At 58.7% G+C, this 20,856-nt stretch overlaps 1 protein-coding gene across 2 annotated transcripts in view; it reads left to right on the top strand.

Annotated features, from left to right (window-relative positions):
* Window positions 1-20,856, top strand: part of LOC111156745 (histone deacetylase 4) — a 285,367-nt gene that overhangs the window by 248,575 nt on the left and 15,936 nt on the right. For both annotated transcript variants that reach the window (XM_022517915.1, XM_022517842.1), the window contains 6 exons: window positions 5,165-5,211; window positions 8,959-9,066; window positions 10,666-10,721; window positions 12,441-12,528; window positions 13,621-13,740; window positions 14,498-14,595. In XM_022517915.1, the coding sequence (XP_022373623.1) occupies window positions 5,165-5,211; window positions 8,959-9,066; window positions 10,666-10,721; window positions 12,441-12,528; window positions 13,621-13,740; window positions 14,498-14,595 (517 nt within the window). The remainder of the gene's footprint in view (window positions 1-5,164; window positions 5,212-8,958; window positions 9,067-10,665; window positions 10,722-12,440; window positions 12,529-13,620; window positions 13,741-14,497; window positions 14,596-20,856) is intronic.

The raw sequence follows: 20,856 nt of genomic DNA, 5'->3' as shown, positions 1-20,856 counted from the left end.
CTAGAGAGTCCCAGTCCGGGGTAGGTGTGATCAGTCCTCTGGAACACGGGAGGAAGAGGAAAAAGGAGCGTTCCTGGCGCCTGGGGGCTCCCAGGGAAACCGAGAGGAAGGGAAGAGAACATCTTGGAGCCATTAGGAGCCAATCTCAGAACCACCAGGCAAGCTGCGCTGCCCAGCCCTCCGAGGAGCAGAAGGGACAGACTTAGAACAGCGGGGACTGGTGAGGTGCGCCAGCTTCCAGGGGAATGCCCCACGACACCAGTGTTGGGCAGAGACTCATCCTGGCCTGAAGCTGTGGCCCAGCCAGGAAGGGCAAGGAGGAACAGGAGCCATGCCCTCAGGCATCCTTGCTCTGGGCTCCCAGAGGACATACCGCACCAGTGCGGAGGGAGACTCAGAGGGTGCACGCTGGGCCACGGGCGGGAGAGCCAGCCTGCCGCGTCCATTCGGCTGCCATGACCGACCACGCAGACAGAGGCTTGTCCACGGCGGGAATCTGTTGCTCACAGTCCTGGCAGCTGGAAGGCGGGATTGGGGTGCCGCCCAGTGGGTGGAGGCTCTTCTAGATTGCAAGGCCTCGCTATGTCCTCCCTGGGGGCTGAAGGGAGGGAGCCTGGTGGGGTCCTTTGATAAGGCGCTGACTCCATCCCAAGGGCCATACCCTCATTGACCTGACTGTCTCCCACCTTATAACGTCCCCCCCGCAGTGGGCATCAGAAGGGCAGTGTGGGAGCTTTGCATGGCAGTCAGGGAAGTCAGGCCCCCTGGGATGGCAAAGGCAGGTCCAGGAGGCAGCCCTGTTCCACACGTAGAAGTGCCCAGAGCAGTGTGGCTGAGAGCCCACCTGTGGGCCTGCTCCTGGCTCTCCAGGCTTCCTCCTGCCCCTTCCAGGCCCTGCCTCATGCACTGGCTGGGGGCTCACTGCTGGCACCCAAGACCTCCATCCCTGAAAGTGGGGCTGAAACCGAGTGCTCAGAAGAACATACGGAGCCACTCACCACTCCGGCCATGTTGCAGATCTGGTCTGTAGCCCACCCAGAGTATGAGCCAGAGACCCCCTCTAACCTGTCCTGTCATGGGACCCATTGCCTCCCAGAGACACTTTTGTTCTCCGCTCACACAGGATTTGTGCTCACTACTAGGTTTTGCAAAGCCCAGCCATTGTTTAGGGTACAACACGGGAGATGAAACCATAAGGAAAAGTGTGGGGACAGCTGGCCAGAGGCAGGAGATAGGTCCCAGCTCCCTGTGGACACAGGTGGACTGGTGTGTTCTGTGCCTTAGGTCCCGGGGTGTTTACCGTGTGGATTGCAGCATGCCCCCAGAACGGCAGCTGCGAGGGGACTGGGGAGGGGTTGCCCAGGGCCCTCCCCCAAGCCATCATGGAGCAGGACTTAGAGTGTGGGGAGATTGAAGAATGGGGCCCTGCTACGGGAGGGCAAGTGGCTGGTGGAGGGCCTGGGGGTTATGGGCCAAAGAGGTGGGAACCTGACAGAAAATGTCCAGAAATGAGACAGGTGCCAGCTGGGCCCAGAGGAAAGGCTCTCCAGCGGGAGGGCCAGACGGTTTCAGAAAGGAGCCTTCAAGGACTCGGACAGTGGGGAGAAGGTAAGCAGCCTCAGGCGGAGCTGAGCCAGGAGGCTGGGTGCAGGAGGCCCGCTCCCCCAGAGTCCTGCAGGACCCGTCAGGAAATGCCACTCCTTTCAGGGCAGCATCTTGGCTGCCTGGAAGGTTCTCTAGCACGGGAGAGGAGCCCATGGGCCCCGTGGTGTCATCAGTGGTGCCAAGGCATAGAACTAGGAAGCCCTCGACCTCAGGGTCACCAGGACCTGGCCAGGTGGCCTCATGGCCAAGAGCAGTGTCAGCTGTCACCGAGGCACCGACGTGGGCTCTGTCGCAAGCACACTGTGCAGCGTCCGTGGCCTACCCACATTCTAAGTGGCGGGGCTCTCTCCAGTTCAGGCCCTCCTCCTGTGTCTGGCCAGAGGCTGCGGGGCACTCCAGCCGCCCCTAAGAGGCCTTTTGCCCCTGTGTCCTCTGAACTTGAGAAGTCGACTGGAGAGAGGATAACCCATTTCCATGTTGCTGGGAGAGGCGGGCTCGAGCACACCAGCAGGAGAACGGACTGGGTCTCGGAGCTAGTTTCAAACTTGGTTAAAGACAGATGATGAGGAACAAGAGACAAGTGCCCATGGGGCCTTCAGGGAAGTGTGAGGCAGGTAGGGCCCGGAGCTTTCCTAGCAGCTGACTTCATCGGCCCCTCCTGGGCCCAGGTCAGTGACAGGGTTGCCCCTTCTCAGGTCAGGCCGGCATCACTGGTCCCTGAAGCCCCCTCTCCTGTTTGTGGCCACTGTGCTGAAATGTCTTACCATCGTTCTCATCCCTATTTCTCCCCCGGCCCCGACACAGCCTTGGAATGTTTTTCATGTTCATTTCACTGTTGTGAAGAACATGTATGTTTATGTCGTTTACACCAAGGATATCCCAAATCATTGTTTCCTCTTTCTTTTCTACTAACCACTGTTTAAAACCCCATTCCCGTGGCTACAAGGACACCTAACCGATTACCTTCTCTCCCCCTGAGACCGGTTTTTAAAAATGTTTGAAGATTGTCCTAACCAGGAGTTCTACCGTCTGGTCCAGACATAGTAAAGTTGGCGATGATCTCAGGTGTTGCTAACAACCCTAATAGGGCATTTGAACATTGCTGTGTGAGTTGCCCTCCTGTTTTCGTGGAATCCACAAATTTCTAAGCGGTTAGCGAGAAGGTCTGCGTGGTCACTGAGGTCATGCCACTTGGCACGGCTGGGCTGACAAGGGCTGCACGCACCGGAGGTGTGTGGGGCCCAGCCTTCACGGTTCCCTGGGGTCAGGGTGTGTCTCCTGATGGCAGTCACCTGGAAATGGGGCCTGGTCAGGTGGCTGAGTGGTGCCTGGCGATGCTTGGAAGGGTCGAGAGAAGAGCCCTGTACTCCAGGCACGACGTGAGGAAACACCAGTGCCCTCCCTACACCCGCGGGCCTCCCAGCACGCCTGTCAGCAGCTGCCATGATGGGAAAAGCACGGTGGCCCTCATGCCTCAGCTGCCACCTTTTTCTGGACAGATGTGGCCTCACCTAGGTCCCAAAGTCTAGGAGGCCAGAGAGGGCCAGAGGCCAGGGGCAGGTGAGAGGAGCTGTGCTGCCACAGCCATGGGAGCTGTTTCTAGAACTGCTCCTCTGTGCAGAGCTTCCTGCTTACCGCCCGCCCGGGGTTGCCTGAGAGCCCACCTTTCCTCACTGTTTTGATCTTCGGTTGCTCGATAATGAGCCAAGTCAAGTATCTAGATGATTTACGTTATGTAGACAGTATTGACTCTAATTTCAAAAAAATAGAACTCCAGTGTCTTCACAGAAGCTCATTTCCGTTGGTCTTGGGCACGCAGATGTGTCTGAAGTCCTCCTCACGGACTTGGGAGTTACCTGGGAGAAAGTGCCATGTTCCGTGTCGGGAAAGTCCGTGACGCAAGAAGAACCCGTCATGAGACTAGCCCTGGCGCCAGGGGCCACATGGGGCCATGCACGTTTGTAAGGCTGGGCCTGTCAGGGCCGCTAACCGAGCTTCAGTCAATGCCCTAGGCGGTAAGGCCTCTTACAGGACATAGGACAAAGCAGGACCATCAGCAGCTTGGCAGCTCTGCCCTCTCCTGCCCCGGGCCTGCCCCCCAGCCCGTATTCTCCCTCCTATTGGCTCCCTGCAGAGGGTCATGGTTGGAACTGGGCCAGCCCCTCGGGGGCCGCCCTCCTCAGCATTCCGCCTCCTGCCCGGCCAGCCCCCCATCCGCTCAGAGCTCTCTGTATTGCCGTCCATGGGCTAGCTGTGAACACGAGGGCTCGGCGTTTGACGTGAGCACATGGCAGCGGGAGCCATGGATCCAGGCAGTGACCCGTCAGCCGGACATGGCATGGAGGAGGGCTGGGGGGTGGGGGGCACAGGTAGAAGCAGCATGAGGGCTGTTCAGAGGCAGTGGGGGAGGGGTGGCCCCAGCGAGCGTGAGCATCACAGGAGCTGTGGGAGGTTGTAGGCCAGAGCCTGGTGCGCGACATGGCCCCCGGTGGCCTGGAGCCTGGTGTGGTCCCTGTCAAGAGTTGGGTTGAGGTAGGCACAGACCGGGTCCTGGGACCCAAGACCTCTTTCCTTCCTGGGCCCCAGCAGTGGGATTCCTGAGCATCGAGAGCAGGAGCCGGTCTGGATTAGGCAGAAGGTGCTGGGAGTGGGCCTTCCCCCAGTGAGCACGCAGAGTCCGAAGATGGCTTGAGGAACTTGCCTGGAGAGGCCTGGGGGCCATGGGGCAAGGTGTGGGGATCAGGGGGTAGCCCAGAAGCAGAGAGGCCCTCCTGGGTCAGCCCTGGCGGGGCAGCAGCCACACAAGCCAGAGTGTCACCCTAGTGGGGGAGCAGAGACTCTCCCCTGTGACAGGTGAGCTTTAGGCTGTTGTCAGCCAGCACAGGGTCACATTGAGGAAGAGGACAGTCCGTCTTTTTGTCCCCAAGGCACAGGGCTGAGCCCTTTGGGAGAGAGGACTTGCCCCTATGTCTCTCCGGCTGGGGAAGGGCTCCTGGATGGCCAGCTCCAACATGGTTTCTTAGCTTTGTACCATCCAGGTGGACACAGAATGTTTATAAACGGGGAGGGGCTGTCACTCTTCACATCCCCGAGAGTGCCCTCGGTGTCTGAAGGGCTCACCAGAGCCTCAAAACCCGGGAGCGTCAGGGCCAGTGGGCCCACTCCCTGAGGAGCCAAGGTCACTTTTGTTAGCGAGATGTGCTGGGGACGCAGCCTTTCGGGTTGTTCCAAGGGATGCATGTGAGCTCCGGCTGGAAGGAGAGGCCCAGCTCTGGGGCCCATGCCTCGGAGGAGCGCTGCGGCCATGGAGAATTCCAGGTCTTTCCACAGGGGCTGTCTCTCCGCCCAAGCCATTCTGCCACCCCCCACCCTGGGGCAGCCCCCGCAGCCGACCACACAGTGATGGGTTGGTACCCTTGGAACCAGTTTGCCCCTCGGTCCGTGGATACATGGTCCGTAAGCGCCGCGTGGGCACCCCGTTTCCAGAGCCCATGTGCTCCATAGAGGCGGGGCCTCTGTGACCTTGCTATCCTGACCTTGGCTGTACTTCTCCCTGCAGGCTCGCTAACGTCCGTGTTCGTCAGGCTGCCCTGCGGTGGTGTTGGGGTAAGTATTTCTTTAATGTGTAAATAATGTCCTGTTTGTTCTCGGGGTCCCATTGGCCGCAGAAGTCTCTGCCCTGTTTTCCGAGGAGTGGATGATTGATGCCAGGTGTTTTCCATAAACAGGGTCTGGCAGGCGGGGCTGCCCCACGCTCCCACGTGTGGCTTCAAAGGCCTGGGGGCTTGGGAGCATCTGGGGGGCCGGACCTGGGCACCGTCCTCCGGGAAGGTCGTCCGGCCCCCACGGTCACCTCGGGAAACGGGATCTGGTTTGTGGGGTCCCCTCCTCACCTACGGAGAAATGGCCTGCCCGTCGCTCAGTCCAGGGATCTGTCCTGCAGTAGAGCAAGGGGGTGGGTGGTCCCAGCGCACACCCCTCACCCCTGCCGGCCCAAAGCCCCAGCTGAAGCTCAGGACATGGGGGCACGGTGCGTACGGGCCACGTGCAGTGTGCAGAGCTGCTCACCAGGCTGAGCCTGCTGCTTTTCCACGAGCAGTGATGCCCTTAAGCAGACCTGCTCAGGCAGACCCTTAGGAGAACCGGTGTCCTGTGCCCAGCTTTCCCTGACCTAGTTGTGGGCGCCAACCTGGGAAGGATGCTCCAGGCTGGGCATCCACCCCTGCCGGGGCACAGCCAAGGTCAGGCGGCCCTAGCCAGAGTTCCTTGTTAAGGGAGAGGGGCCAGAGCAGGCCCCGGGACCTGTTCTTCGAAGTTCTGTGCGCAGGCGAGGGTGCGGCCAGCCACGGAGAGGCAAGGCAGGACAGATGGCGCGGACGGCGAGGCCGCCTGGTCGGGGCTGTGCAGCGGCAGAGCGCGTGCCTAATTACAGATGGCGGGGTGAGGCTGAAGGTCTGGATTCTGTTATGGAAATGAAACAAAATTGTTTTCTTCCTGAGTCTTTACAAAACTCGCTGCTTTGAAAATTATCCCGTCAGAAAGAGAACAAACGGCATTTACTCATACTGCCACCAAGACCCCTAGAGTTATTTTATTTTGTATTGTAAGTAGGCTGCAATCTCTTAATTCGGGGCAAATTTTTGGCCAGACTTGAAAAGGCTTGGATTCGGCTGCCCTGCAGCCAGTGTGCTGGGCAAGGCAGGATTTATAATTTGCAAATGAAAGCTATAGTCAGGCCTAGGGCCTGGAGCCAGGCGGCCCCCCAACCCCACCCGCAGCGTGAGTCCGGAGCCCAGCCCCGGCAAACTGACCCACACCCACCTTCACATCCAGGCGCAGACGTGCTCCAGAGCAGGGAGATTGGGGGACATCCCACCAAGGCCAGCCAGGCGGATGAATTAGTGGACCACATGAGCCACAGCGTGTTTCAGGGACTGTCCTCTCGTGGTGGTTTTCCGTCATCACCTGTACGGGGAGGGCGGAGAAGCACAGTGCTCATGGGAGGGTACCATGTCCCCCATGTGGGGGGCCGCCCCGGGGGGTCAGGAAAGCAAAGTAGAGCCCAGGAGCCAAAATGTGGTTGGGAGCGTGGGCGCTCTGGGTAGTGACATGGATGGGGAGGCTGTTCCGCTTTTCCTGGAAGTTACTTTGGTTTAGCATTTCAGGTTTGGGATATCTTTTTCTCTTTAACTGAGCTAAGGAGAGGCTTTGGATCACTATAACTTTTTTTCAAAGCAAATAAAAGAAACTTCCTCTTTGCTCACCTCCTCATGGTCCCTAGTTTCCCCTTCAGGGGACCTGGTGTGGTTGGATTCCCCTCCCTGCCAGGGGTGTGGCCTTTTGCTGGGCCTGGGTGCCCTGGGGCTGTGCCCCCAGCTCCGTGGCTCCCTGAGGGCCATGATATGCCCAGAATTGGCGACCCCAGGTGCAGCCCTTATAAATATCTGCAGAAGCGGCCTCAGTATTTCCTCCTCCTGTTCCTAGCGTTGCTGTGGGGAAGCGTGGAGCTGGCCTTTGCTCTTTCCTCTGGTTGCCGCTCCTGCGTTAGCGCCCGATCGTACTGCCACTGTGGCCCTTCCGGAGCCTCATGCCCCTGGCACTCAGGGCTGTACCCTGGCCATCCTGGGCCGGGCCAGCAGGGAGCTGGTGGCCAGCTGCTGGAGGACTCCAGCCCTGAAGCCTCGGGATGTCTTGATGGGTTTTCTGAGGACAGTGACAGCTTGGGACCCGGTCACGCACTCTAGGCAGGACATCATGGGGCCCTTTCTGCCGTGGAGTCAAGCACAGAGAGCCGTCAAAGCATGTGGAGACTGTCCAGCCTCCCTCCCAAAATCCTCACGTTCTAGGGAGAAATCATCTGGGTAGGTTCATGTAAACTGCCTTCAGTCCTCAGGGGTGCAGCCTCTGGCCGGCCTGCCCCAGACGTCCTCACCCTCCTGGAAGGCGCAGCAGCTGGTGGGACCCACGCCCCGCCTGCCACTCCTGCCCAAGGACTGTCACCTTCAAAGTTACCGAGCGGGTTCTGCAGCTGAATTAGCTGGCCCAGGACAGTTGTGTTCAAATGGCTACTTCCGTGAATAGCAGACCAGTGTATTACACCAGAAGCCAGGCTTTGAAAGTTGAATATTAATGCTGGGGAGAGTCGGCAAAGTGCAGAGCAATCTTTGGACATTTGGAAACTATTTAAAGAACACAGAAGTTTGGTCATTGAAAAGCATAGCCCTCACAGAGTACCGCTCCTCCGGAAATGGCTTGAACCCCTCATAAATGTATTTTCAGTCATCTTGCTTTGAAGATGAGGCTTCAAGCATTCACTGCAGGAAATCCGTCCGCCCCGCATAATGACCCATGTCTCTGCCAGGTGGGCAGGGGCCCGTGGGCTTCTGGACGGACCTGTGCAGGCACAGGCTTGGCTGCATCACCTCTGCGTGGGGCTGCCTGGTCCCTGTCATCCCAGAGCGTTCAGTGCCCAGAGGATGTTGATTTGGGAAGGAGGGGCTCTCACGTAGACTCGGCGGACTCCGTGTTACAGGCAACCAGCCTGTGAACGCACCGCCCCTTGGAACCTTCGCTGGGCTGGGTGCATCCCCACGAAGGGCACGTGAGCCTGGCCAAGCCTCTGGCGGCCCCATAGGGGGAGGTGGTGCCCGGGTGCCCTTGACCTGGCACCCAGGGTGGCGTGCTTCATCTGGACCCTCCAGTCCTGCCCCCGCTGACTTGCAGAACTGCCTGCCGAAGTTTCTCGGTCCTTAACACCCACAGTAGCCAGAGCTCTGAAAGAAATCTAATGCGCCTAAGTAAACACGCCAAAACACAAACAGAAATTACCTGGTGCGTCTGTGCCATACACATCTCTGGGTCTGAGGTGGGGCGGCCCCCTAGGAGGGCCCCAGAGGGCCGGTTCCCCCACGCCTATCCCATTCTTGCGCCAGCACACTCGTCCCACAGCCGGAGCGGCGTTTCAGAGTCAGCGTGAAGTCCAGCCGTCGTCCTTCGGGAAGGCCCGATTCCCACCGTGCTTGCATTTCCCTCTGCAGAGATGGAGAGCTCCTTGTGCTCGCGGCGAAACCAGACACACGAGGGGCTTGGTGACCATGACGCCAATGCTCTGCAAGGACAGCAGGGAGCCCTCGGGAAGGGCATGTTTCATTCCTGCTGTGTTTAGGGTTCTTACCCTATTTAGTAATTTTTGGCCTATTTTCAAATAGGTGAGCGTGTGGGGCCATCAGCGTGCTGGGATCTCAGAGGTGGCGCACACGGGCTTGGCGAGCCCCCAACTGTGCGGCCCCTGTAGGAGTGGGGGCAGGGGTGGCGGCCGCGATGCCACCTCAGGCAGGACCCTTGTCTCGGCAGGTGGACAGCGACACGATATGGAACGAGGTGCACTCATCGGGGGCGGCCCGGCTGGCCGTGGGCTGCGTGCTCGAGCTGGTCTTCAAGGTGGCCACAGGGGAGCTGAAGGTCGGTGAGCACCCTGCAGATCTGAGCCTGGAGAGGAACCTTCCAGGGGCTTCCTGGGCTGGGGGACAGTAATGGGGAGGACAGCTCCTATCCCAGGGCAGAGGTGGGCCCTGCAGATCCACAGGACCACTCCCCATGTTTGTGGCGTCCACGGGATGGCGCGGCGGCTCACGGGGGTGGGGTCTTGGGAACACCTGACGCTCTCACCACTGCTGATCCCCGGGAGACTTTGTGTATGAGTGTGTCATCGCCGCTAACTGTAGTAGACGTGCAGACTGAGAAAGGGAAACTAACAGTAATGTCCATCCAAGTGGACGAGCTGCCGTCCCAGACCCGCTTCTGCCTCTGTCTGTGGGGCCTGTCATTCCGCAGAGGCACATAAAGGAACCTGGCCCGACTCAGGGAGAGAGAGGGTGTCTGTACCGCTGTCTCGGACAACCGTGGAGATGCTTCTTGGTGCCCCACCGCTGGTCCTCGCGTGGCAGTGTGGACCCCAAAACAGCCGTGGTGAAGCCCACTGGGTATAGCAGGCTGACGGGAGCTCTTGTCCACACCAGACGTTTGCAACACGGCATCCTCCCCATTGGGAAATACAGGCTCGTGAATTCTGTAGCTCTTCCAGCAGCCCAGCCCCATCCTGTTACAGTGTCAGGAATCACTGATTCTTGAGACTGTTAGTAGCAGCGCGCGTCTCGTCAGAAGGGTCCCCTGAGGGTCAGGAGGGGCTCAGGACGCACGTCTGCCCAGCTTCTCATCTTCACAGGGAAGATCAAGTCTGGCCCCTGTTGACACCCATGGGCTCTCCCCACACGCACTTCGCCTTCATTCGCTTGAGGTGTCAGGTGCGCGTCCACGGGTGGGGACTCGAAATCAGTCACGGTCCCCACCGCATCAGAGGCTCCCCCTGGGAACTGCATTTCCCCTGCAGAAGCATGCTGGGGAAACACTCTGGACCCCTCCCCAACACCAGCAGTCCACCGTGCTGCCTGGCACCTGGGCGAGAAGGGCAGACTGAGTCAGGGTGGTTAGGAGAACAGGCGCCTGCAGGGGCACGGGGACCCCCTGAGGGTCTGCAGCCCGCACTCCGAGAACCACTGTATGGGGCTTGTGCACAGGGATGGGCTGGTGCTGCAGCGTTGTGGGTGCAGAAGGTGGGGCCCCATATGCCTGTCCCTCACCCTACCTCCCGGAGCTGGCCCTGCGGCCGGCTGAGCACCACTGCCCGTTCTCAAAGGTCAGCTGGCCCTGGGGGCGCCGTGGTCAGCCGCAACCACACAGCTTCCTGCTAGTGAGATGAGAGATGCCCACTGAAGTCATTTTCATCGCAAGGGCTAAGAGCGGTTTACAGACAGCCCTTTAAAGCATCAGTGGCTTCAAGGTCCTGGGGAGGGGCAGCTTCTCCAGCCTCTGAGAGCCTCCGAGCTGCTGCTTCTGACTAAACGGGTTGCTTGTTTTCTATGGTTCAAGTTAAGGCCAAATGCGGGCAGGAGTGTGCCTGTGTCTTTGTTTGAACCTGCCAGCAGTCCACTCTGTGCTCATTTTCTCACTGACGTGAACCCCTCTTCCTCCCTGTTTCCCCCCACCTGGTGTCGTGTGCAGAATGGCTTTGCCGTGGTCCGTCCTCCAGGACATCACGCGGAGGAGAGCACACCAATGTAAGTAGACACACGGCTGTGGCGGGCCGGGGTGCCGGGTTCTGATTCCCCTTCTCAAAGGGCTGGGCTACACTTGAGTGAAAACGTGGCTCCAGAGCCTGCGGGTTACGTTTTCTAATCGAACCAGGAACTTGCAAACATCAGTCTGGAGAAGTCTCCTCAGCCCTCCCTCTGTTATAAAAAATTGGGTGGAGACTTAAATTGCCCTAGAACAAGTTCATGTGGTACATCATTGTTCTAGAACATTCTGACCAAACCCCATGTGGCCGTCCAGCTAACCTGCTTATGGTCTGGTACGGCTGAGGCTGACCTGGCTTTGGGTGGGATTCTGATAGCCCTACTGTGCGTGCACCTGTGGAGCTGGCGAGGCAGCAAGTGTGGCATGCGGATTGCCCCGGGGAGAGGCACTGGCGGGTGGGGACCCGCCTGGGACAGGGTCCCAGAGACCTGACTCTGGGCCTCACCAGCTGTGCACCAAGTACCTGGGTGCCTGGAGGTGGGCAATACCCGGCTTCTTATGGGATCTGTGAAACCAGTCCAGCGAGCAGGACGGGCACTGTGGGAGGTGGGAGAGGTGACATCTGGGCTCTCCCCTGAGGAATGAGTAGCTGTGGGTCAGACGGCAAAGCAAGGACCGTGCAGACGGAGCTCAGCTGGGAAACCAGGAGTACAGGGAGGGGACTCTGGAGCCCGGTCAGGAGCGGCCAGAACCAGGCTGAGGAACCGCAGGCTGAACCTGCATTCCTGAAGGAGCTGGGACTTTGGCTCCCGGGCAGGCAGGAGCCCTCTGTCCTCTGCATCCGGAAGTGAGGGCATTGGACCGTGGTTTGAGCAAGGACTCTCCTCTCCAGCAAGGCGGGGGTGCATGTGAGCTCCAAGAGCTGCTTCGGGTTAGATTGTGCTGCTTTCCCTGAGAAACCCTGGGGCTCGGTGACGCCATGACTCAGAACCCTCTCTGCGGTTAGGGACAGGCTCCTGTGTGCTTCCTTCCTCTGAAGGCAGCTTGCTCATTTGATTCTAAGTTGTTGGATATTCTGGAGCAGGAACCCAAATGGACCCAGACGGAGCACAAAGGAGCATGTTGGGGAAGCTGTTGGCGTGTTTGGGATGCACGTGCCCTTGCTGCTGTGGGTTTCAGCAGCTCAGAGCCTGTCGTCCCACTGTGGGGGGCTTATAGGTTGCTTGCCTGGGTTCCCAAAACAAAACCACCCAGGTTTCCCTGTTTCTGCAGTAATTCAGGCAAGGGGAATGGTCAGGGTTAGAAGATTGTCGGTTTTACTCGAATCCCATTGTTGGCGTGTTTTTGCACTCTCGAAGAAGAGGACTCTGCTGTTGCTCACGGGAGCGACATGTGCTCACCGTTGCACGTCTGTATGCCCAGACAGATAAGCAGGAAGCAGGTTGGATAGGTGACCTCGCGCCTGGGGAGCGCAGCGCCCCACGGAGGCTGGTCAGCGAGTGGCTGCCAAGCGATCCGGGCCAGGGAGTGGGGTGCGCATGTACATCATGGAGCGGATTTCTCACCACGGGGCATGACCATGTGCATGAGGTGGGGGGGAGGACATGGGGGGCCCATCTGTCGATTGGTAGTGTCAATTGAGGGAGCTGTGCCTTCAGCAGACAGTCTTGAACTCTCCTGGGCCTGCAGACGGTTCTGCCGCACATTATGTGAAGACCAGTGAGAGCCCATCTTCTCCTTCTGTCTCCGCTCACCTGCAGGGGCTTCTGCTATTTTAACTCCGTGGCCATCGCAGCTAAGCTTCTCCAGCAGCGGCTGGACGTGAGCAAGACCCTCATAGTGGACTGGGTGAGTGGGGCCTGTTCCCCAAGAGGGGCGGGGGTTGGGGAGCCCATGCGCTTCCCCATGCAGTTAGCATCCCATGTGAAGACAAGAGGTGGGCTTTCTGCTTCCATCAACATTAGATTTGGAGACCTTAACTTTCTGGAAACTACCTGAAATGTAGAAAACAAAAGCTCAAACCTGTCACGAGGCCTCCTCACATCCATCAGCTGGTCCTGCCGGTAGCTGGGCCTGGAAGTGTCTGGAAATGGGCCTGTGGTTGAGAGAAGCAACAGAAGGAGGATCCTTGGCGAGACCTTGTTGAGAGGAGGCTTGGTGAGGGGGGTGGGGGGTAGCTGTGACAGCTATGAACTCACGTGTCCGTGTCCACCTCTCACACTCCAGATGTGGTGGCACTGTGTGTCTCAGTCCCTCCTGGCAGAAACGGCCTTCCCACTTCAGCCCGGTGACCCCTTCATGCTCTTAGCCTCTTTCCTGTTTTCCTGTGGTGATGTTGCTTCTCACGGTCCCCCTGCCCCGAGAGGGTGAACTCTAGTTTACAAACACTGTGTCTAGTATCTGAACTCCCAAAACAAGCCTCCAGCTTCTGACACTGGGAATGGACACCAAAAGGGTTCATTTTATTTTTTTTCCCTATTCAGTTCAGTCTTTATGATTTGATAATTGCCTCAAGGGGAAAAGAAAGCAGATGCCCAGGAAGGATTATCCCACATACTACAGGGTTCTTCTCCATTTGGGAAAGGCAACACCACACAGCCCGGCATACCCAGTAAGCTCCAGTGCTGGGCACTGGGCATGGGGCCCTGAGGTGGCTGAGGCCCAGGGGCACCAGGGAAATCTGCCCAGCATTGGCCCTCAGTGGGCTGGAACCTTTGTCCCCGTGAGCCTGGCGTCAAGTGCAGTACAGTCCATGAGCACGTGACTCACAACAGCTCGTCCCAGCGCACACTGTGGCCTGGTGGAAGTCGGTGGTCCTAGGAGAGGAAGACCGGCTAGGACACACCTGGGGCCTGTTCCTTTGGTCCCCTCATCCCCGCTCCCTCTAGGCCCTGCTGGAGGTGTGTGCCGGTGCTGAGTCCGCTTTACCCACTCTTGCAGGATGTGCACCATGGGAATGGGACCCAGCAGGCCTTCTACAGCGACCCGAACGTCCTGTACATCTCCCTCCACCGCTATGATGACGGGAATTTCTTTCCAGGCAGCGGGGCTCCAGACGAGGTAAGCAGGGGCTGCCCACTGGTGCGCCGGCCCGCCGGGAGGGCCGAGGTGGGGCTGCCTGGGACGTAAGAGCCCCAGGATGCCCAGCCCTGCACACACACGAGCCCCGGCCTCCTGCTCACGCTCACTGCACACCATCTCCGGCAGCGGTCAGATGGTATTCTGTCATGTGTGTGCGCGCAGCCTTTATTTTGTCTGAAGTTCAAAGACAGCCCAGACCTGATTTCTGGCTCTAATCTAGGCAGACCGAGAGTAGGCATGGGGCACCCCCCGCCATTCCTCTGGGCCCCTGGGCTTGTCCATCCCTCAGGTGGGGCGCCAGTGCTGTCCTGTACCTGTCTGGGGCCACACGGGAGGGGGGATTGGGCTCAGAGCGTCCTCTGTGACACCGGATCCCCCCGCAGAGCCTGCCCTCCCTGAACAAAGGGGCCCCAGCACCCAGGGGAAGGGTGTCCACAGATTCTGGGTCTTACTTCTTGGAATGAAGTAGAGAAGGACGGCCTCATTCATGGATTTCTCTGGGTGCCCCCCATGGGCGTCTGCAAGGCTTCGCTGTCGGTCTTCCCACGCTGCTGGGCAGCTCCCTGAGCTCCCCAACTTGCGAGTGGCCGACAGCCCCGCATTCTGTGACCACGCTCCACTGGGGAAGTCTGCAAGTTAAAGGCCATGGGGACTCTGCTGTGGGGCCCCGAGGGTCGGGTGCCCTGATGGGTCTCCGGACAAGGGTCCGTGATGGGAGCTTCTCTCTTCCACGCAGGTGGGCACGGGGCCAGGCGTGGGCTTCAATGTCAACATGGCTTTCACTGGTGGCCTTGACCCCCCCATGGGAGATGCGGAGTACTTGGCGGCCTTCAGGTGAGTTTCCTGGCTTTCTGTCCCGCAGGGCAGTCACAAAGCAATCGAGTGCCGCTGCCTCGTCCCCAGCTCTTGCTCCGTTTTCCTGATGTTCTCCAGCCTTGCTCTCTTCTTCCTGCACACGCGGACGCATCTGGGGCCGTGGCTCCAGTCCCCCTCCTGGTGCCCAGCAGACACGGGCATCTGCACAGTTTGGAGAGATGGGCTCTGGGGTGATGCACACGGCTCTGTGGACACGTGTGTATGTGTGTCTGCGGATACGTGTGCACGTGGCCATACATGTGGAGGCATGCGTGCAGGTGTGCCCACGTGTGCACGTGCGTGTCTCTGGTGGTGCGACTCCATTCAGGGACTGGTCTGTGAGCGTTCTGCTGGAGCCATGGCCCCCTGCTCTGTGGGGACCTCTGTGGGCCACAGGAGCCCTCACAGCATCTCCTGGCTCCTGTCTAAACTCAGCATGGTGGTTGGCTTTGAGCACACGGGTTGCTCTGTGGATGGAAGTTCCCTTCCCAGCTGCTCCATGGCTCACAGAAGCAACAGCTCAGGTGTGACGAGGCAGGGCAGGAGGGTAGCCTCTTGGGCAGGGCGGCCGTGTTCCCAGGTCGGAGCCCAGCACCACCCTAACTGCTTCTCTGCCGGGATCGTCCCCTGTATCACTTTTCCTCTCATCTCATTGGTTTAACATTGATGGTTCTTTTTATTCCTGATCAGAAGGAATATAATTCTGGCAGTTGCTTGTCTAATTTAAGGGAGAGGGACACCCCCAAACAGTACAACATCTGGAAGTTCACCAGTATACACGGTCGCCTGCCAGCCAGCAACTCGAGGTCCAGATGGTGCAGCACCAGCAGCGGGGTCCTCCCGGCTGTCCAGGGGGCACCCTGCGGCCAGCACCCCTTTATCCTATTCCCGCCCAAGAGGTGGAAGCCCTGTGGGGATGAGGCAGCCTGGGGCACCCACAGGGCCAGCTTTGGCATGGGCGGAGGGTGGCGCTGTGCTAGGACTGGGATACAGTGTTGGGGGTGGGGGGCTCTGCATGCTCACAGCCGGGCTTCCACAGGACCACGTCCCTTAGGTGCTCTGGTCCCAGCATGGGAACGCCTGGCTCCGGGAGGTCGTCCTTCAGCCCCAGGGACCCCCCACCCCCACCCCAGACCCCCGCCCTGGGCCAGGCTTTAAGATGAACCCTTCGCTCTGAGTTGCTGTTGACATTCTGTTTTCATCTTTTGCCAAGCGTGTAGACGATGATACCTTATCAAATGAACTTTGTAAAGCTAAAATAGCTCCTTTGAAAAGGAAAATTGTTTCAGGATTGGGGTTTTTTTTATTGATTTTAATGTAAAATAGCACTTTGAAGTTTACAATTTATGGTTCCCTGGGTATCGATCGATGGGGGAAGAAGGGTCAGGATCCGCTTTCCCCTTTCTTCTGTGCTTCTCCCCCTGGTCGGGGGGTCCCCCGGGGACATTGTGTGCCTCGGGGGCAGCACCTTGTTACTCAGACCCGTTGCCTGCCACGTTGCATTTCAGGAGATCAAGCCTGAGATGAAGAAGAGATAAGAAAGGTGCTCCTAATGAAATCCAGAAGGAGCGGCACTTTCTCCCCGGGCTCAGATCGAGGAGAAACGGCGAACCTAATTCAAACCAGCGTGCCGTCAGACGGGCTTTGAAGTCTGCCGAGCCCAGGCGAGGGCTCTAGGCGGACAGACAGCACGGTGCACTCTCAGCCCTCGCCTGCCTGCCGTCTGGGGGCGAGCAGGTCGCCCGTGCCGTCAGGAAATGACACTGGGATTACGTGTGCTTCTAAATTGTGACTTTCATTTAAATGTGATTTTATAAAGTTTATCAAAGATGTCAGAGAAACTGGATATTTGGAAGTGGTAACTTTAATCTTTGAATGCACTGAGATTTGCCTTTAAATTGAGCAGTCGAGCAGATTGATTTCACATCCCCCAACCTTTCAAGCATGACCTAAAGTTTGACGCTCTTTGAACTTCTGTTACTTCCATAAGGTGTTTTGGGCGGTTAGGGAAGCTTTTTTTTTTTTTTTTAAACAAAAAACAAAAATATTTTTTTGTTGTCGTGGTGAAATGCACAGAATGCTTCCGTCTTAGCCTCGTGGCACATGCTGTTCAGCGGCGCTCACAGCGCCCAGACCAGTCCTTAGAGGCTCCACCTCCCATCTGGGACATGCCGTTGTGAAGACATCGGATGCCAACCCTTGGACTTCATTTACCAAAGGCAGTTATGTCTCTCGAAGGGCATCCAAGTCTTTTCCCATGTGGATGTTTTACCCAGGACGTCCCATGGTGATTCTAAGCAGAGTGCATGCACACGTCCAGCCCCTTCCTGGAGGGTGGCGCAGCGGTGGGACAGAGCAGACCAGTGCAATGATGGGGTGCTGGGACACCTGCCCACGGCAGGACAGAAGCTTCCTGGCTGAATCCTGGAGGAATGAGCCCGGGACAGGGTGTTAGTCCTCCCCGTGGGAGGAGCCCTGCAGGTGCGATCCTGTGGGCATGTGAGGCCATCTCTGGGGACGAGAACCGTGGTCCTGCCCATCAGGGAGCATGTCAAGGGCTCTGCCGAGGCGACCAACATCTGGCCGTTCCATAGCTATCTAGTGGGAGCTTTTTGGGGGACTCGGGTCCTAAACACTTGTTGCTTGGAGTTGAGTTCATCAGGGAAAGTCCTGCCAAGAGTGGGGCAGGAACCACGGAGGGAACCTGGGGATACTGAGGCAGAGAACCCGTGGGCATGTGGGGCCACCTCTGGGGACGTGGGCATGTGTCCCAGCACCCCATCACTGCACTGGCCTGCCAGATTGTGTTCCTAGCAAGATGAGGGGAGCAGTTGGGAGAGGACTGGGCTGTGGCATCCGGCCCGGGAGAGACTGCTCCTCGGGCCAGTCGTGGGTCTGTGGGACGGCCTCAGCAGGCAGCACTGCCCCTGCTGTTCATTCCTGGTGGTGGGGGGTGGCAGGGAGAGAGGAGGGACGCCCCAGCATCACCAGGGCTGGGTGAGCACTGCACAGAGAGCCGGGAGGCATTTGGGGCCAGGGGCTATCGGGGGTGTGGGGTTGGGGCATAGAGGAAATGGGTCGGCCAAGGGCCTGGCCCAGTGTCTGGCCTTGCCCTGGGGGCCTACTCAGTCTCACCATCCACAGTGCCCATGGGGTGGACAGGATGATGGGCATCACTGTCGGGGGCAGCCGGAACATAGTGCTGGGTTCCCATTTCTGTCTGTGTTCTGACTCGCTGGAATCTTTGGTGGGCCTGGTGGGCCCGGTGATGTGGCGCTCCCAGGGCCTCGGGGCCATGCTGCTCAGAGGCTGGGCCCACTGTGCAGGTCGCAGACTGAGCGCAAACACGCCAGCCCCTCCCGGACCTGGAAGCAAGGGTTTGCACAGCACACAACAGGAGGAGTTCCCGGTTATCAAATGCTGTGGTTCTTAAGGTTGTGCCGTCAGCCACCAAGGGTGCCAGTCTCCTGGGAGACGGGGTCCGTCCGTTCAGGAGCGGCGGTCATCCATCCGCTGGGCGGTTCCACCTCCCGTGAACTCTCCAGCTGCAGACGCCAAGCTGCGGCCTCTGCCGTGTGGGCTCTCCTGCGCCTCATGATAGGAGAGGTTTGTTGGCCAGCGGTGTGGACCGTGGGACCAGGGCCCTTGGAGGCCCTGGTCTGCCCTCCCACGCCCCCCAGGTGCTCTCTGGCATGGGTGGGCACAGCCCCGATGACAGCACCATGGGCCCAGTGGCCTCCGATAACCATGAGTTTGGTGCGCTTTGTGCTGGGCCCAGGTTGGGAGACAAATCAAAAGGCCATTTCCTTCCAGAAACTGAAACCAACTGTTGAACAGGTGACTGCATTCAGACTCCCTGTGGTTTTGGAGACACGTTCGTGCACCCTGCATACTCTGATGTCCGCTGGTGGCTTACGAAAAACCTGCTGTTAGCTCTGCGTGCCCCATGAACGTGCCCAGCACTATCACGGCCGCGGAACAGCCCCAGACTGACAGTGGGCGCACGTCTGACTCGCAAATGGTGCTCATGCCACCCCATCTATTGTGACAGCTCGCACCCATCCTGGACACGCGGCCTTCCTCCGTGGAGGTGCATGGCGTGGCCCATGAGCTACAGGGGTGAGGGGTGGGCTGTGTCCGTGCAGAGCACACCAGCTGCCAGCCCCGACAAGGCCAAGGAAGGGAGTGGGCAGTGTCCCGGGGCTGCTCCCAGGAGGAGCAAGCAGACAGGCCCAGGCTCTGTCCCTCAGACTGCTCTGTCCCCTGAGCGCCCGCCCCACAGCCAGGACACACAGAGGGGGCCTCAGGGGACACAATGGTGGTGTTGATGGTGGTGTTCCTGAGAGCTGTGTGATATCTGCTTTCCTACGGTAAGGGCTGCACCAAGTATGGATACCAGCCCATCTCCTCCTGCCTCTCAGGGGACAGTGGACGGTCTGCTGCCTTGGGGAGCTCTCACCCACCCACTCTGGCCCCAGGCTGCCCTGTGGGAGGTCTGAGATGGCCCCACAGAAACACTGCCTTTAAAGTGATGGTTTGAGAGAAGGGCTGCTGTAAACATTTAGATCTCTTATCACAGACTAAGTTCTTTGTTAAAATTTTGTTCTAGAAATAAAAGGCAAGAGAGGCCAGATTCACATTTCCTTTGTGACATCTCTGAAGTGTGGGGGTCCTGAGCGGGATGATGACATGGGGTTTCAAGAAGTCCAGTGGGATCAGCCACGTCCAGCCCCCTTCTTGTAGGTGAAGAAGCAGAGTCCCTCCAGGGGCAGTGACATTTCTCAGGGCTCCCGAAAACTGGCCTGGAGACCGCTCTGCGCACCCGGCTCTCAGCAGCCCTGCAGCCCTTCTCAGCCTCCACAAGTGACTGAGAGGACAACCCGGAGGCTTCCAAACCAGGAAACTGGAGTGTGTGTGCACGCATGAGCAGCTCGTGCTTGTGCGTGGCTGGTGGGCCCGTGGCCTGCTCGTGCACACAGACACGGGCTTTCACATGTTGTTTTGATTGGCTTCGCGGCCATGCCACACAGCAAGTGTAGACGCCAGGGGCTCTCTTGGGGCTAACTTCCTCTAATGATGATTTTAACAGGGCTTTTTTTGTAATTTTGTGGGGGGATTAGAAACGGACTAGCCCGGAGGTCCTTCGGAGAACTAGGCCCACCGCATGTGCTCGCTGCAAAAGCAGAGGCACTTTGGGAATGAGCCGGTGTCTAAACAGGCATGTGTGGTTGTCACGGAAGGAAGGTCTTGGTGGTGAGATCACACCAAACGCAGGGCTGAAACCATTCTTCTGCCTGAAGACGAAGTCTCTGTGACAGGAACTACATTAAAATAATCAAAGAACCATCTGTCTGGAAGGGCATGGGCAAGTGTAGACCGGACCTGCTGGCCATTGGGTGCCACCGAGGGAAAACGGGGCCTCCCGCAGGAAGGCAGGCCGCGTCTCCAGCCGCAGGGTGAACCTTCCCCGGCTCCTGAGGTGCTCTCAGAAGGCTTCTACCTTCCAGCCGCCAAGGCAGGACTGTCAGCCCACGCTTCGGCGTGGGCCCTGAAGCGAGCAGTCTGCTTCAGAGACTCTGGGCACACTTTCTGTTGACAGAACCTGAGGACTTCCATGGCGTCTCAGTGCACACGGGGAAGCATGTTGCAGTCCGGGGTGGGTATGCACGCTAAAGAACTTCCAGAGTTGGCGTGATAGGAGTCTAAAGTGGGCCTGGGCCACATCCCACCATTTGAGATTTATAGGAACATACCACGCATACATGTTCACGAACGGGTATGGCCGCTTCCCAACAACAAGGGCAGCATGAGTCATGGCCCCAGGTCCTGTGGCCCAAGGACGACATTCACTCTCTGGCCGTCGGTGGGAATGTCTGCTGCTCCCCGGTCAGGAGTCACGGGATGTTCCCGCAGCCCCTGACAATTGGCCCCCTGGCACAGACCTGGGTCTTCTGCGGCCACTTGCACAGCCTGGAGCAGACGCCGTCCAGAGGCGGCTGCATAAAGTGGGCACGGCCTCAGAGGAGAGGAGAGAGAAGTGAGAGCCATGTGAGGCTCGGGAGCCAACCCTGGCCTGTGACCACCCAGTTTGGGGTTCTAGAAGTGAGGTTCTTGGCTGGCCGAGCACCCGCGTGTGAAGCTGGTGCCTGTCCGTACAGCTGACCTTTTCAGTGCCTGACTTGATCAGAGGGGCTTGCTGGCGGGGTCTTCGAGCAATGGGCCATGCGTGTCCCACACCTC

This window comes from Enhydra lutris, unplaced genomic scaffold, assembly GCF_002288905.1.
Source record: "Enhydra lutris kenyoni isolate GAN:26980312 unplaced genomic scaffold, ASM228890v2 scaffoldscaffold1, whole genome shotgun sequence".
In the NCBI taxonomy this organism is placed as follows: Eukaryota; Metazoa; Chordata; class Mammalia; order Carnivora; family Mustelidae; genus Enhydra; species Enhydra lutris.
Note: the sequence above shows the minus strand (reverse complement) of the source record. Positions and strands in the feature narration are given on the sequence as shown.